Raw genomic sequence first — 17333 nt, 5'->3', positions numbered from 1 at the left:
TTACATTTGCTGAAAGTGGTGCGTGGGTCCAATGTCACAGTTCTTTGGGGACATATTGCAGGAAATTGACAAAATTACAAGCTTTCACAACTAAAGCATGTGTTGAATGTCCTTAGTCTCTCATTTGGTGTTATGGTAGTTATAGTTTTCATTTTATCATAACAAACAAACAAGCCTAACAAAACAATATAAAGCCAATACCTGTAACCACTTATCCTGTTCGGGGTTGCAAGTGGGTCACATTTAACTCAGCGGACATGGGGGGAGAGAGACACATTGAGAGATACTTTTTAAACAGCCAAAGTTACATTTAAAAAAAATATACAGAGTAATACAAACTGAAAGCACTGAAATCATACAATGAGCTGTTTGAAAGCAGGGGCATATCGCGAATCAAGTTTTTGACATTTCCTCCCTACTCTCTCTGACTGAACCAACAAATAAACGCAGCAAACATTCTGTTAATGGGGAAATATTGGCATCTATTGGTCTGTCCCAACATTATGACGGGGGGTTGTTCTATTTTACTGCGACTACTGCTACTCATACAATGCTATTCCCTAAAGAAACCTAATATAACAGAATAGATGCTCTTCTGTTGGCCTCGTATTCAGTTAAGAGTATAAAGACCGCATGTACTTACCATTGTTGGAGAATCTTGAATTGCAACTTATATATATATATATATATATACACACATATATATGTATATATATATATATATATATATATACACATATATTTTTACATAGTTTATTCAGACGGAAATTTATTGAGCATTGAAGTCTTTGACAGCAATTATACTGTTTCATTTTTTTTTATTCTATTCTATTATTATTACCTTAATCTGTTTACTCTGTACTTGTGATGCTGCAACACCTGAATTTCTCCCATGGGAGATGAGATCAATAGAAGAATCTCATCTCATCTCGTCTGATCTTATCTTATCAATACCCTGAGATCACGCACAATAAATGACAAAAACATTATCAAAAAAAATAAAACAATCATGTCTGGCAGAACGATACAGTAGTACAACAGTGAAAGTTCATACATAATAACAAGCAGGTTTGCCAAGAAAGGAAAATAAATAAATACTAACACCAGTCATTATTCTGCCTTTTTGGGGGGCATGAGTGAAAGATAATTGGAGAACAACTAGATACAAAATAAGATATAAGCTAAAGGATGATATTTTTGCTTGGCAACGGCCGTTTTTGCCCAAAATTGACATATTTTTTGGCATTCTATTATCACAAATGGCTTGAAAAATAGTGCATATAGCTGCCAGAGATGGAAAACAGAACCTCCCTGGGTTGGCTTGCTCCTGACAGCAACTTGGTTGGGGCAGAGCCTTGAATGTTTAAAACATCTTGCTCCACACCAGTGGAAACAGTAATTACATACACTTGCATTACTGTCTTTCTATCCAAAAGAGGAGAATAAGTATGTTGAATGCAAATTCTCAAGGTTATGCTGCTAATGCACTGGATATAATGGACGCCCTTTCATTTTTGTCAGCAGAATAATATCTAATGCACTTATGATCCAAAGACATCTCATGTCCAGTCTCAATCTCCACTCTCTTCTTCAGATGTTTGATATTACATTTACCCATCACAGGACACAAGAAGACACAAGAATCAATTTGAACAACATTTTGCACAACTGATGTTCCTAAAGCTCACAGCTAACATCATGCATCCCTTTCCATTATTCAATACAACAGTCATACTGCCTGGAATCTGAAATCTCAGCTAAAACTGCAAGAAACTGTGTGTTTACTGCATGGATACACACAGTGATATTGTATTAAATGTACTCCACTTGTGACCACATTACAGGATCTCAGACTAGACTGACTGGTGTTTAGGTCTAGTTGTAATTTAAGAACATTTCACCCTGACAATAATTTTGTCCGGAAGAAAATGTTCCCTGTTGAATTGACCGTATCCAGCGTTAATGAGAGAGAGTAGAGACGAGTACCAATTATACCATTTGGAGTTCATCGAGTCAATGCTTGTTTTCCACTGGATGTTTGCCATTAAGAGAAGCAGGCTGCAAAAAATCCTGTAGATGAAGATGAATTTCGCTTTGCATTCTGTCTGAAGACATCTTTTCTAATGAGAAACCATCCGGTCTGCTTTTCCTTCTGCAGACAGGTCTTCAACACAGCCCAGTTTTTAAAAGTAAGATCAGGGGTTTTGAGACATCTGAGTACTTTCAACTGAAGAAAACACAAGGTTGTATTGTAATTAATGTATTTTGTGTTATCTGTTGATTACGCCGGTGCTGCATTGGCTGTGTTTGACCACTTACTGGACACTTATGTCACTCAAGGTTCCTCTTGTTCTGGGAGAATGATTATCAGCTGCCTTGTCCCTGTGGTGTGGATATAATACAATGGGAGGCTCTTAGAATTATGAAAAGGTCTCTCTGGTCCAAAAATGCCTATTATTCTCAGTTATGATGGATTTAACCATTTTTTTCAGGTCTTGGATGAAAAATAGGAAAACATATTGTTTAAATTAAATGATCAATTAAAGCTGACGAGCAGACATTACATATCAGAAAAAGTATGTATATGTGTCCCATCCATCAGTAATGGTGAAGCAGTGAAGTTAATTTAATTCGTATTCATTGTGGATCCACGTTGCATGGTATCATCTCCCCCGAAGCGTGCTCCTGCTGAGCCCCTTCAGGTATCATCCTGACACTCACACTGCCACCATCTGTGGTGCTCGGATGCACGCGGAACTTTCTATTAATCGGGTTCACAGCCCTGAGAAACTGCCTCTTGAAGGTCTCGCTGAGGATGATGTAGAGGAATGGGTTTATGCAACTGTTAGCATATCCCATGCTAATGGCTATGTTGTAGGCATACGAGAAAGCCACGCTTGGCTTCTGCACGCCGAGGTGGATCAGCTGCAGGATGTAGTAAGGAGCCCAGCAGATGAAAAAGGCCAGACAGATGGCCACTGCCATCCGGGTCACCTTCCTAGTGCGCACCCTCAAACTCCTCGGAGGCAGTGGTGCCACGCTGGTGGCCATGTGCTGGAGGATCTTGAAGAACACCACGCAGATGATGGCCAAAGGTATGGCAAATGCCAGGAAGAACTGGTAAAGCGTAAACCAGTATATGTCAGTGACTTGGTCAGGCAGAAGGAGAGCGCAAGCCACCAGGCCGTCCGGTAGAGGCATCAGGCCTGCGTACATCCACACAGGAATGATGGTGAGTAAAGACAGACCCCACACCAGGCCAATAACCAGCGCTGCCACACAAGGTGTGCGGATGTAGTTGAAGCGGATGGGATGGACCGTAGCCAGGTAACGGTCGAGGGTCATCGCGGTGAGGATGTAAGTGCTGACAATCTGACTGTTGGAGTCGAGAGCAGTGATGAACGTACACATTGTGGCTCCAAAGTGCCATGTGCCGTTGCCCAGCAGCTGGTGGATGAGGAATGGCATCCCAAGGAGAAACAGGAGATCAACAATCGACAAATTTAAGATAAAGATGTCCGGGACAGTTTGCTTGGCCCGACCCTTGGTCTTCTTCATGATGGTGTAGATGACAATGCAGTTAGCCGTGAGCCCTAGAAAGCAGATGATGCCAAAGATGACGGGGAGGATGGCACTGCACTGAAGGGCCCCATCTACAGCTGGAGACAAGAAGAGGAGGGAGCAGCAGTTGACTATAAAGCAAAGACATTAATAAAATCATACATCATTGCACACAGTGTTTTATCATGTTGTATGGTGTGAAATCTTCTCTATCAGAAGATCAGTATCAGTATGTACAGTATCTAATACATCATATTTTCAGAAATATTAGATGGTACAATTCGCAAGTGCAGAAGAGTAACCTATCATGAACAAAAATGTTTGGTAACGCTTTATAATAAGGTCCTTAATAACCATTAATTAACAAGTAATAAGGCATTGTTCTCGCTTTAGATCCGGTAGTTGCAAAAAGCATAGTTAACTTATAGTTAACTTATAATAGATGAGCAATAAAGTATATTTTAATATCAATAAGCAAACAAAATAAGATTAATAAAGGCATGGCAAAGACATAATGGGTGGGTCATGGGTGTTTGTAATGCCATTATTAACACTTATATAAGCTTATAAACACACAATAATGTAAATAAGCAACTTGTAAGGACTTACAAGGGCCTTATTACTTGTTAATTAATGGTTATGACAAGGACCTTAATATAAAGCGTTACCAAATGATCTAACAGGGGATTATTATGTGGGCAGATCTATAATCAGATATCACATAGAACACTGTACATTTTTCCATCTCTCAGCTCGATGGATAATGTCAGTGTGAAATGTATTGATTTCTGTATCCGTGCCTGGGTGTGTGTTGGCTCCTTCGATACAGCAATGACAGATATATGAATGGAACAGAAGTGCTGATATGATGTGAAAAAAAGGTTAGAGTGAAAAATAGGTTTTTCAGTAGAAATCCTAGAGATTTCAGCAGTGAAAGTTAAAATTGATGAGAATAAGTCATATCGTATATTTCTCATCAAATGTAACAGACAAACAAGCTTTTATGGTTTTAAGATGCAAGGTAACTTTGGCATGTTGAAGAAAAAAAACTGTCAAAAAAGCATTAGTGTACACACATTTGATTTTTAGTGATTTTAATTACACGTAGAATACAGTTATGACGCTTATAAACGAGTTGATTATATGACTGGTGCGCTGGTTGTTCAACCTACCTGTTGTTGTTGTTGAATTAGTGTCTCCGAGAGAAAAATTGGAATCTTTTAAGAAATCCATCGGTAATTCAAAGTATATCCAAGTTATAAAGTATTACCAAGTGCCGGCTTCCCAAGTAACATGCATGAGGGAATCCAGGTGTGTTATTATGTGCCATCTAATGAGCAGACCTGTGCGCTCTGTGTGTCAGTGTGGATAAAGCCGCTCCTCGGTGCGCGGCTGGAGAGCCTGTGAGAGCATCTTCGCTCGGAGCTTGTGACGCTCTCTGTAGAGTTGCGACTGCACTGCAGGTGTCAGTCAAGCCGGCGTAAAACCAGACCAGAGACCAGAAAATGGATTGCGTAAAGCTGATATCATGACAAGAGAAGCGTAAAAGCAATGGAGACGTTTCATTCATAATGTATTATTTTACCTCAAGTCAAGGCTGATAGGAATTTGTGTGCTTGCATGTTGACCTGCATCCACCACCAATTTAAAGAAAAAAATAATAAAATGAAAGCGTTTTTATGTTTTGAAATATGAACTATCAAAAAAAGCTATTCATTAGTGTCCCTGCGGAGTTAGAATAACTGTAGAATACGCGCAGTAAGATTGATTTGTTTACACTGTCCACATACGTTTTCTAGTCTTCTATGTTGTTATTTAGCAGACGATGTGCAACAGGTTTTAAAATGAATCCACGACTGCCTTGCCAATTACTGTCCGGTTTGAGGCATTTCAGCAGCCCCACCACACACACACACACACACACACACACACACACACACACACATCGTCGTGTACCACCATCAACCACTAGATGGCCTTGCTGCCTCCCATTTGGAGTCCTCACACGTCTCCTTTTTCAAAAATTGGATGTGACCATGACAGGATTTGTGTGTCCTAAATAGTTGTCTGAGGAAGTCTAATGCATGCATCTCGTGATTCATTTGTCAACTTTGGGCAATTTGTGACAGGGTCTATTCTGAGGTTTGGGTAAAAATCTAAACGTGGGATTAACTGGCTGAAGGTGAAGGAAAGAGGATTATCCAGTGTGTGTGTGTGTGTGTGTGTATGTGTGTGTGTGTGTGTGTGTGTATGCACTACACCTCCACAGGAACACTGTTATCCTGGGGAGTTTGGCATCTGCTGTAAACAAAACTAAAAAAACAAGCATTGATGCTTTTGTATGCACTGCAGCAACATCAGTATAATCTGGTAACATGTTCTGGACTCATTTAAGAAAGTCGTTCAGTGGAAAAACATGACATCATGTGCAAAAGATGAGCAGCACCTGAATATTAATATGAGCCTGAGATGCTACACAGCTACAGCACAAATAAAACATTTCAACAGAAATAAAAAAAAAATAACACCTGAAATAATTAAGAATGAAATACTTAATCATTATTAATTATTTCCCAGCAGTCTTTACTATTGGACACAGCTTGAATTGAGTTAGTATCTTAATGATTACTGTGGCAATAATAATCTGAGAATAAACTATTTATACATTTGTACACCAATTTAGTGATTACGTACTGTATTTTGTCTTATTGGTGGTGGTTCAAACAAATGCTCCCACATCACCCCGTCCTGAAATCTCTTCAATAGCTCCCTGTTGCATACAGGATTCAGTTTAATATTCTTACTCTCACATATAGAACATTGCATGGTCAGGCTCCCCTATATATTGTTGAAATACTTCACCCATATCTGTCAGCTCGGTCTCTTAGGTCAAACACACTACATCTTCTGTCTGTTCCACGTACCCGTCTGAAAACACGTGGTGATTGATCATTTGAATATGTGGCACCCAAACTTAGGAACTCTCTGCCTCTCCACCTACGGTCTGCTATTTCTGTGGACTCTTAAAAATCACCTTAAGACCTATCTTTTTAGGCAGGCATTTGGATGACCATCATGTATTGTACATATTATTTTATAATTTTTATGTTTCATTGTTTTTTAATTGTGTTTTAACTGTGTTTTAATTGTCTTATGTTCCCCTATCTTATTTCTTTTTTTGTATCTTCTGTTTTATCTGTGAAAAGTGCTATATAATAAACTTTACTTACTTACTTACTTACTTACTTACTTACTTACTTACTTACTTACTTACTTACTTACTTATTATCTTATCTGTGATCTGTGTCATTTACTGTTTTGTGTGTGAAAACAAGATTATCCAGTTTGGGTGTGTGTGTGTGTGTGTGTGTGTGTGTGTGCGTGTGTGCGTGTGTGTGTGTGTGTGTGTGTGTCTTGAACTCCACAGGAACACTGTTATCCTGGGGAGTTTCGCATCTGTTGTAAAAAAAAGTGGAGAAAATTTGCACTAATGTGTGTGTGTGTGTGTGTGTGTGTGTGTGTGTGTCCACACTGCAGCATCATTAGTAAGATCCCTGTAACCCATGAGCTTCAACAACCCTCTGGCAGGCAAACTTTTTTGTTTCAGGTTCAGAAGGCTTGATATCGTTATGATATTTATATTTTTTTGCCAAGGGACCAAATAATTCATAATAGCCAGACCTTGTTGTATTAAATGACCTGTTGTGACCACTAGGACAATCACAGCCTTATAAAACTTCACAAGCAGAAACAAGAGGCCTTGGTGTATGGCTAGGTCTATTGACAATAAGTGGGTTTCTCAGCAGTTTAAAGAACATAAATGCTCACCATCCAATCACTAACAAATGTAATTCTTGCAGAAATCTCCAGAACGTCAAAAGTTTATGATACCAAATCACAGCATGGATGTCTTCTATGGTGTTTCTCAATGTCTTGGAGTCTTATTGTGGTATTCTGGAGGGGTTGTTGACCATTTTTATACATTCTCAAGTGGTAAAAATTGTGAAATTTAGCACAACTCATGCATGGGATGATGGGAATGGCCGTCATATAATAACATATAATGTTGTAAGCCCTTATTCACTTTCACAATTTTAATTCATAAATCAATCGATTCATTAACTCATTTTCATTCCAGATTTGACTAGAAAAGTGGTGAGCAACTCATATTAATCTTCAGGTTGCCTGCTTTCAGATGATGTACATCACATTTATGTTGCATCTGCTGCAACGAATGGAACCTTAAACATGTTTTACACTCCTTAAAGAAGGTTCCTCAGCATTGAAATATTGCATTATCTGCAATAGATAAGCAGCATGAGATGCAACACAGCTAAAGCACAGGATGAAAAAAAGAAGAGAAAAACTAATTTCAACAGAAATCAAACTGACTCCTGAGAGAATTAGGAATTAAATTAATTTGGAAAAAAATACTGCAGGGCCATAGTTAATAGGGTCATTTTCCCGTTTCATACTTTAGTGTGTAATTTATTTAGTCAATATCAGAGTCACTGGAGGATCAGGAGGATTGTATGAGTGTGTTTCCAGTAGTAAAACAAATTGAATTCATGGTTTAAACCAGACTCAAGGTACTTAATAACTAAATCAATAAATGAATGTTGTATGTATGTTGATTTTGTTTATTATCAATAATGCTGTCACTATCTGATTTCTCTTTTCTGCCATGCATGTGTGCAGTACAATAATAGGTGCAATTATTAATCATGGACATCCCTCTATTATTATTTTACTTTTCTTGATTCTAATTTGATTTAATGTTTATGTGTTGTTCCTTTTTATTATTACTCAATGACTATATTCATCTGCTGCTGTAACCAAGCAGCAATCCCCAGGCCTTAACAGTGAAGTCAATGCAGAAGTGCATTAAACCTGCATTCATTCTCATGACCAGCAAGGGGCGACTCCACCAATTGCAAAAACAAGTCCCTTTTGCATGTCAATAGGAAAGTGACCCTGCTTCTCACTTGTTTTATTACCTCAGTAAACATTCTCATAATGAGCTTATGGTCTCAGTCATTAGTTTCAGGTGTTACGGCCCCATTCAGAGTAAATTTACGATACAGCAGATTACTGCTTTGGGGCACAGCTACTTTATGATTGACAGGTGGCTATCACAGTGCACAGTGTGTTTTCAGTTCATGAAAGTTAACATTTTGGTTATTAAAAATGTCTTGTCCAGTCTTCAGTTGGACTCAAAGAGACACTGTGGAGTCAGCTGTTCATTTAGAACCATTGTCTCTCATTCTTGCTCCAAATCGGCTATGTGCAGGTACCAGTTGCAAAAAACTCCAATATGGCCACGGCCATAAATCAAGATGGTGACGTCACAAAGACAACATACACTATTTTTATTCAGTGTATGGGTGTAACAGGTGACTTTCCCAGGGTGGGATCACCAAAGTTTATCTTATTTTGTCTTTCCTCACAACCCTGCCGGAGGGGGAAAAGTCTGCGGTGCTCTTGGACAACATGCCACTGCTACTCTTCCTCATCTAACTACTAAAATTCCTCTTCATTTGTTCCAGCAGGATGCAGCAATTACATATTCCTCTCCGTAGTTTGGGGACCATTATCTCTGCAACATTTGCTAATATTCCAGGCAGTTATCGTCAGTGGCGTTTAGGCTTTCATTCAGTCATCTGAGGAGTTGGGAAATTAGACATTTCACAAGTTCAGATGCAACTGCTCTGAATTTATTTCAAATCAAAAGAACATGCGTCACACTCTCCAGCTCCAAGCACACTCACTTTGACTGTTTATCAACCAGAGACAGCCACAATAACCCCATCTCATCCCTGCAATCTCTGTTAAATCCCCAAAAGCTCTCTTCAGAGATGGCTGTAACAAATGACCAGACATTTTTCTCATTCTCTCATAATTTCTGCCAAATTTGCATAGCTTTATGTGGCTGTGTCAATCTGCCAGTTGCAATGGAGTGAAATCTGAATTGCTTCAGATCGCTTTTAGTTCTTTTGTCTGCCTCCTACTCCCCTCTTCTCACACATGAAGCCCACTTTGCACCAACTTTATACATTTTCCATGTTGTCAACAACACTTGCACATCATTCATTTATTTGGCTCCATGCCCCCTGAGTGCAGTAAGCCAAGCGCTCTCTCATCTCGTCAGAAAGTCTCAGTTACTTTTTTAATTCTACGTTTAAGTGCCACTCTCCTACTTAATGGGTGTCAAGCATAATTAGCAGGAATGATTAGATGTCTTCTTCCAAATCTTTAAAAGCAGTCATCAACTTCCTTTACTTAGTCCACCAACGCTCTTTTCCCAGAATTTAAAAAGCACACTGATGAACTTGTGCTTGGACTAACAACTCCCTTACACTTCTTTACAGCTTTTAAGACTTTGATTAAACTTTTCAAGAAGACACTCCTCTGGACATTTTTTTTTATCATGCTCTTAATCTTTCATTTGGGGATTAAGCTCCAATCTGTCTATCAGGAGAGGTGGTTTTGGTTTAGTGCATCATGGCCCCAACAATATATTGACCCACTCCTCAGCCGCCACTTCACAATCTCTCATAAAACCGTACTGCGAAAGACGAGTATGTTTTGACTCGATCAAAGGAATCTTCCAAACATAATTGAAGCTAATATGGAAAGTCACATAAGCATCATATTTTAGGCCCCGTTTAGGCCACTTAACTACCTGGTTTAAGTGCTTTTAGGATTTTCTCTCAGAAACAGTACAAGAAAGATTATTACTATGTTTTCATGTGGCCACATTATCAACAAGGGTCTGTTCCATGAAGATAATTTACCAAATAAACCAGGTATGTTTTAATTAGTTTGACAATTTTGTTAGTTTCACAGCATAAGTTGCCATAGTAACTTGGCTTGAATTTGCTTTATGGAACAATGTGTCATTCTGTCTCCAAAGGTCTCTATTTCTTTAGGAACTTAACAGAGCACACTGTGAGCAGTTTTCACAAGAACAGTTTCAGTGACTGGCTGCAGGGATGTCATCAGTATGCCTCTGTAAAGTCTCCCAGTGGAAGTATTCTGGGCACGCCCCACAGGCGAAATAAACAAGGACAGAGCAAGAACACATAGTGGGATAATGATATGCATTCCTTGGTCCTTTGCCATTTTTAAGTGAACTGGTTCAAAGTGAATTCGCCACACTGCCGATAACTGTGATTTAATGCCACTTTTATGACAAGACCCATTGTGTCAATAGATTATTGTGTTGCTAATAACAACCTCTAATGGCACATGGTTCTAATGGGGTGGTCTTAGAAAATTGACATTGTCAAATACTTATTCGCCTTCCATTCACTTCCATTCTATGTTGCAGAGTTCAACTTTGGTTAACTTTGACCAGTGAATATCACCTTGGATACTTACCTGCTCTCTTAAGTCATATATGGTGTTCTTTAGTTTGATTCGATTTGGAATTTGTGTCCACTTCATATCCAGTATCTTTATATTCATTTGCAAAACAAGGAATGTGCCGGTTCTTTCATTTCGGCAGTCTGCAGACTGTGGTCAACATAATGACCAGAAGCGCGTCCCCTCAGCAGCCTCAAGACAGCAGCTGTGCTTCCTCTCAGGTATCCAACAGTAGCTGCTCACCACCACAGCCACCACAACTCAGCAACAAGTAAACGGTGTGTGTACACAGTAAAGATGTATGTGTCCTCTCTTAGGTGACGATGGAGGCCATGCACTCTGCCTGCAGGAAGATCTTGCAGGTGGATACTCAGAGACATGTGACACATTCAAGAGCACCCCACCCTGCTGTGACTGCTGCAGCAGCATTTTCATATAAACATCAATATAAAATGAGTTATGGCAAGTCACAACTCACTGAAGTAAAGTTTTGCAGTAGCTAACAAAATGGCAAAATGATCAGTGGAGAAGTACAAGCATAGAGAACCAGCCACAAAGTTTAAGTTTAACAACTTCATGGACACTCTTGTCTTAGTGTAGTATTATTGCTAAAAGTAACTGACTTGGCAAGATAGCTAACCTGTCTGCTTTACGCTTGCTTGCTAATTCCACCATGCTTTCATGCTACACTAGGGTGACCAAGCGTCCTCTTTTGCCCGGACATGTCCACTTTTTACGTCCTGTCCGGGGCGTCCGGCCAGGTTTTATAAATTCACGAAAATGTCCGGTGTTCACTGCTTTTCTTAGGACCAGTACACGTGCACGTAAATTGACCGGCGCTTTGCACACAATTTTGCGAGACGTAATTACCAAGAGGCTGCCTTGTGGGCGGGTCAGCGCCGCGCACACACACACACACACACACAGGGAGACAGAGAGCAGAGCTGACAGAGGGCAGATCGAACACGAGCAGCATTGCACGGGAAATGCCGAAGCATAAGTGCAGCTTCACAGATGAACTGCAAAAAAAAATTCCGACGTACCGTCCCGGTCGGGACAGGCGGGAGGCGGAGTGCACCATGTGCAAAGCTGACACATATGTCTCAGTGTCTAATAAAGGTGCTGGAGATCTCAAAGCTCTTTGTGATCTTTGTGAGACTCTTCTATTATTTATCTTATTGCAGTTATTAAGAGATATATTGTAGCTAGATTTTCTAACAGAAGAGTTCATATTTAGAACATTATTTCATATTATTTATTCATTTATTTGAAAAGAGTCTATGAGAGCTATTATTTTGTTACAAGTTTTTACAGATTTTATTTTATTTTGTTACAGAAGTTAATTTTGCACCATTGAAGCACAATAAAGCATGTTCATCAACCTCCGAGAAGCCTGTCTGAATTTGTGTCTCGAGGCCGTGCCGATTGTCCTCTTTTTCCAAAATCAAAATATGGTCACCCTATGCTACACAGGTAACAGGAAGTGAGCAGCAGTCCTTCTGCCTCACTCCTCGAGATCTGCGGCCTCAAAGGTGACATGACACACCCACTTTACTTCATGACACAACCCCTGAGATAACTTCTGGTACAACATACTTATTTTATTCCAAACCAAGATCTTTTTCTAAACCTAAAAGAAAAGAAGAAGCCTAAAGAAAGAAAGAAAGAATACTATATGGATTTTCAAGTTGCTGGATGTTAAATTAAACCAAGCGAAAAAGGTAAGAAATGAAAGTGAGTATAGGTTTTATGGGTTGATTTGGTGGCATATTTTTTTGCAATAAGACCTACCTTCTAGTTCTGCACATATGGGCTATGGTGAGAAGCCTTACTTGATTAGATTTTCATTTTGTTCAAAAACTATGCTCATCCAATAATAATTAGTGTCATGGAGTTCATTGTGCATGATCAAATCCTGATGATATTTTTTATTTTATTTTTTATTTTAGGGGAACCTAAAATGAACTTTCCCTCTCAGTTACCCTGCTTCAAATATTTTTTTATTTAGAAAATTAACATTTAATTAATCGACTTTATTAATCCTCCAGAGGGGAATTAATCTTCTGCAATTAACCCATCCAAACACCCCATATAAAAACACACATCATAGTCCTGAGGCAATACATTTATTCATTTTTCAGATAAGCTGAATGTCCCTGAAGTGTGCCTTTATTGGCTGACAAAATGAACCTACTTGTGGGCTGCTGGTGCTGCGGTAATGCCTAATGGTTGCTGTGGTTGTTGTGAATGGAAGTGACTGCGGTTCCTGTCAGGAGTGTAGAGGGAGGAGAAGACATGGGGTTAAGCACTTGGCAAGCACTTTTCAGTTTGTGTCGAGACTAAGAAACAGTTCAAAATTAAGCATCATGAATTGGTTCTGTTACAACTTTTTGGAACTGTGTTGCCAGTATCACTTTCAGAATAACACATATAAGTTAAAACATTGAATATATTGTCTTTGTACAGTTTTTCATTGAAAGTAGGTGATAAAGGATCAGCAAATTATCACATTAATTTACATTTTACACATCCCAACGTATGTGGAATCAAGGATGTAATAAATACTGTCTCTTTCGAGCTGGCCTTCGAGCAATGGACGTTTATTTAAATGCGCTGTTGAACATTTGGGCTTTCTGTCCACTGTGACATTTTTCCGGCTATAAGGAACGTTGCTTGATCCCAAACTTTTGTGTCTGGACAAAGTTATGTGCTTGACTAGGTTGTTTTTCATATTTGAATGTGATTCAGTGTCTCCCCTAAAGCTGTGGAAAAGATACATGTGATGCATTCTTTTACCTCACAAATAAGTAATTTTAATAAGATAAGATAAGATAAGATAAGATAAGATATGACTTTATTTATCCGGCAGTGGGGAAATGTAGTCGTCATAGCAGCTCAAGGTACAGACACATAGATATAAAAAACAGAATAAAGAGTATAAAAAACACATGTATACATTACATACATTCTATACATCTTATATACATAGATTACGTATATGGCTGCTGTTTGGAATTTATTATTAATATATATTTTTCGTGTTTGTGTTTAAATAGTATATTTTAATATTATTTGAATTTATTTATTCAAAATAGGTACAAAGCACATAGTCTTAGCAGTCTTCCAAGAGTTTTCTAGCCTCTTAAACTTGCTTTGCATGACAACGTTTTCTGCGAAAGCCAAAAAAGGGCCCTGAGATTGGATATTATTCTACACTACTGTCCTTTGAAGTAAAATCTTTTTTCAGTGGAGAAGTGGAAAAAATGTTCTCTATGCAGCAAATACTTGAAGTTCTTATTCAAAGTAAGGAATGTGCTCACAAAGCTTTCAAAACAGACCTGAAGTCTGTAGTTCAGTATTATTCATTCATTCTGAATCTTTCAAACCTAAGGGTACTCTGTGCTTTACAATACAAAGATAATATTAATTCTATATGAAAGGACTGTGACTGTGCTTCTGACTTTTTTTGTCAGTTTTATCAAATGTGCCTGTAATGAAAAAGGTGACGTAGCCCATTCTACCTATACATGACAACAAAAAAAGGGTTGTTACGGTAATGTTACATGTGTATAAATAAGATATCAGCCAATATATTGATATTTATTTTTACTCCCTGATATTGGCATTGGCCCCAAAAATCCAGTATTGTTTGGGCTTTAATATTTTTTCATCATTAAGTTCTTGCTTTACCAACAAATCAATCTAATCAATTTTACTATTTGCTGGAAAGTACATAGTTGAAGCAGTCTTTGAAGAACTTTGTAGCCCCTTGACTTTGCTTTGCATTGCTACATTTTTCCACAAACACGAGTTCCCATTCAAAGTAAGGAGCAGAGCTCTTGGGTCCAGATTGATTTGGGCTTAAAGAATTTCAGTACTTGTTTATAAAGAACCTATGAAATGCAAAGGTACTCTGTGCTAACCTTATGCCCCAGATGGTTTGTTAAAATTAGATTAGATTAGATTTATTGTCCCCAAGGGGAAATTCATTTTCACATCACTGTACATCACATCAACAACAACAAAAACATCACACAGCACATAACATAGAGACATTTACTTGGCAAATAAACATTCATTGCACTCTTTTGTTTAGAGCAGCAATGGCTGCAGGGATCAGGCTTTTTCCAAGGCGAGCCCTTTTGCACCTGGAAGGCAGTGGGGTGAGGTACTGGTTGATTGGATATCTAATGTCCTGTTCTATTGTGGTTGCAATGTGTGAGGTGGCCCTGTTATTCAGTTCTGTGAGACTGGGTGTTAGGAGTCTGATTATTTTGGCAGCAATATTGGGGATGCGTGTGAGAATCTAAGAAGCCGTCATTGGCATTTTCAAAAAATACTTGGCAGGTGATTGGATGAACCAACAGAAAAGAGCCTTTTCATCGAGAAAAGCCTTTTAATGCAGTCCTCTGCTCCTCTTTAATAAAGAAATTCTTTCCAGTTGGCTGTGAAGTTTTAAGAGATTTAAATTAATGTTGTTTAGCAATCGACAAGCTAAATAGTCCCCTCTAGATTTAGGCTGAGATTGGGTGATTGGAAAAAGCCTTTGTTTGTCCCTGGAGGTTTTCTGTCCAATGTGAACCAACAAAGAACCCAACAGAATGTTAACTCGAATCTTGATTGGTAGCCGGTGGAGTGAAATTATTTTGGAAAAGGACACTCTCACCAGAAACTTGAAGATTCATTGTCATGATTGTAGATGATTCCTTAAGTCTTCAAGACAATCTGTAATGTGAAATGAGATTTATGGAGACACTGTCATGATTCCACTGTCTCTTAAGTAATTTTGTTTTCCCTTCATGTTTCATGTCTGGTGTTCCCTATTTTATTTTGTGATCACTCAACCCAGTCTCTATTTTAGGTTCCTGTCTGCCCCGTCCCCTTCCTTGTCTGTGTGCACCTGATCCCTGACTGTGTCTATGATACCTGTTTCTCATCACTCACCATTAGCCCTGTATATAACCCCCTTTGTGTCTTGTCTCGTTGCCAGTCTGTTGCTCTTCTATGCTCACATTCCAGCAATTTTCATAGTCATAGGCAGGCAAGGCAAGGCAAGTTTATTTGTTTAGCACAATTCAACACAAGGTAATTCAAAGTGCTTTACATACACATTAAAAACAGCAAGACACAATTGAAAACAGTAAAAACAGTCAATTAAAACAGGGAAATAGAAATAAAAATACAAATAAGATACAGCAGGATAAGAAAATAGATAAAATAATAAAAAGCACAAGTCAAACATTGTGTAGTTAAAAGTAAAGGCAGTAGAGTACAGCAGATAAGTGTTAAAGTTAAGAGTAGGCTGCAGTAAACAATTGTGTTTTTAGTCCTGATTTAAAGGAGCTGACCATTTGGGAAGACCTCAGATCTACAGGTAGTTTGTTCCACAGGTGAGGAGCAGAATAACTGAAAGCTGCCTCACCCCGCTTAGTTCTTGTTCTTGGGACACGCAACAAGCCAGTTCAAGATGACCTAAGGGGTCTGGATGCTTCGTTGAGAAGTAGCAGATCAAGCATGTAATTTGGTCCGAGACCATTCAGTGCTTTGTAGACCCGCAGTAAGACTTTAAAATCTATCCTCTGACTCACAGGAAGCCAGTGATTTAAGGACCAGTGTAATATGGTCCAGTTTCCTCGTGTTTGTGAGGACTCTGGCGGCAGCATTCTGGATCAGCTGCAGCTGCCTGATTGATTTTCTGTTAAGACCTGTAAAGATGCCATTGCAATAATCCAACCTACTAAAGATAAATGCATGGATAAGTTTTTCCATGTCTTGTTTGGACAGAAGCCCCTTAATTCTAGCTTTTTTCAGGTGGTAATAGACAGATTTAGTGATAAGCTTTAGATGGCTGTTGAAGTTCATGTCTGAGTCAATAATTACACCAAGATTTCTGGCTTGATTTGTAGCTGTCAATGACATAGAGCCAAGGTGAGCACTGATCTTAGATCTTTCATTTTTAGGGCCGAAAATGATCACCTCTGTCTTCTCTGCATTTAGCTGGAGAAAGTTCTGGCACATCCACTCATTGATTTGATGAATACAGTTACTCAATGAGAGTAAGGGACTGTAGTCATGTGAGGACACTGGAATGTAGAGTTGTGTGTCATCGGCATAAGTATGATAGGAGATGTTGTGATGTTCCATAATCTGAGCTAGCGGTAGCATATAGATGTTGAATAGAAGCGGCCCGGGAATGGACCATTGAGGAACCCCACATGTGATCTTAGTTCGCTCAGACTCATGTTTTCCAATTGACACAAAAAAGTCCCTATCTTGTAAGTAAGATTTGAACCATTGTAGCACAGTGCCGGTGAGCCTCACCCACTGTTCCAGTCTGCTGAATAGTATGTTATGATCAACTGTGTCAAATGCAGCACTGAGATCCAGTAAAACCAGAACAGAGGATT

At 38.9% G+C, this 17333-nt stretch overlaps 1 protein-coding gene across 1 annotated transcript; it reads right to left on the bottom strand.

Annotated features, from left to right (window-relative positions):
- Positions 1-739: 739 nt before the first annotated feature.
- mchr1a (melanin-concentrating hormone receptor 1a) lies at positions 740-4897 on the bottom strand. Its single transcript, XM_059330794.1, has 2 exons — positions 4734-4897; positions 740-3659 (listed from the first exon to the last, which is right to left on the bottom strand). Exons 1-2 carry the CDS (start codon positions 4792-4794, stop codon positions 2638-2640), a joined length of 1083 nt encoding a protein of 360 aa, XP_059186777.1. The 5' UTR covers positions 4795-4897; the 3' UTR covers positions 740-2637.
- Positions 4898-17333: the final 12436 nt, after the last annotated feature.

Source organism: Centropristis striata, chromosome 1 (assembly GCF_030273125.1).
Source record: "Centropristis striata isolate RG_2023a ecotype Rhode Island chromosome 1, C.striata_1.0, whole genome shotgun sequence".
Lineage (NCBI taxonomy): Eukaryota > Metazoa > Chordata > Actinopteri > Perciformes > Serranidae > Centropristis > Centropristis striata.
The sequence above is the reverse complement of the archived record's forward strand: the minus strand, read 5'-3'. Positions and strand labels throughout refer to the sequence as shown.

What these genes read in the sequence shown, in the direction of transcription:
- mchr1a (XM_059330794.1), bottom strand. Translation starts at nt 4,794, where the DNA reads ATGGATTTCTTAAAAGATTCCAATTTTTCTCTCGGAGACACTAATTCA. An exon ending in TAATTCAACAACAACAACAG is followed by an intron (nt 3,660 to 4,733) that starts GTAGGTTGAACA and finishes TCTTGTCTCCAG; the next exon opens with CTGTAGATGGGGCCCTTCAG.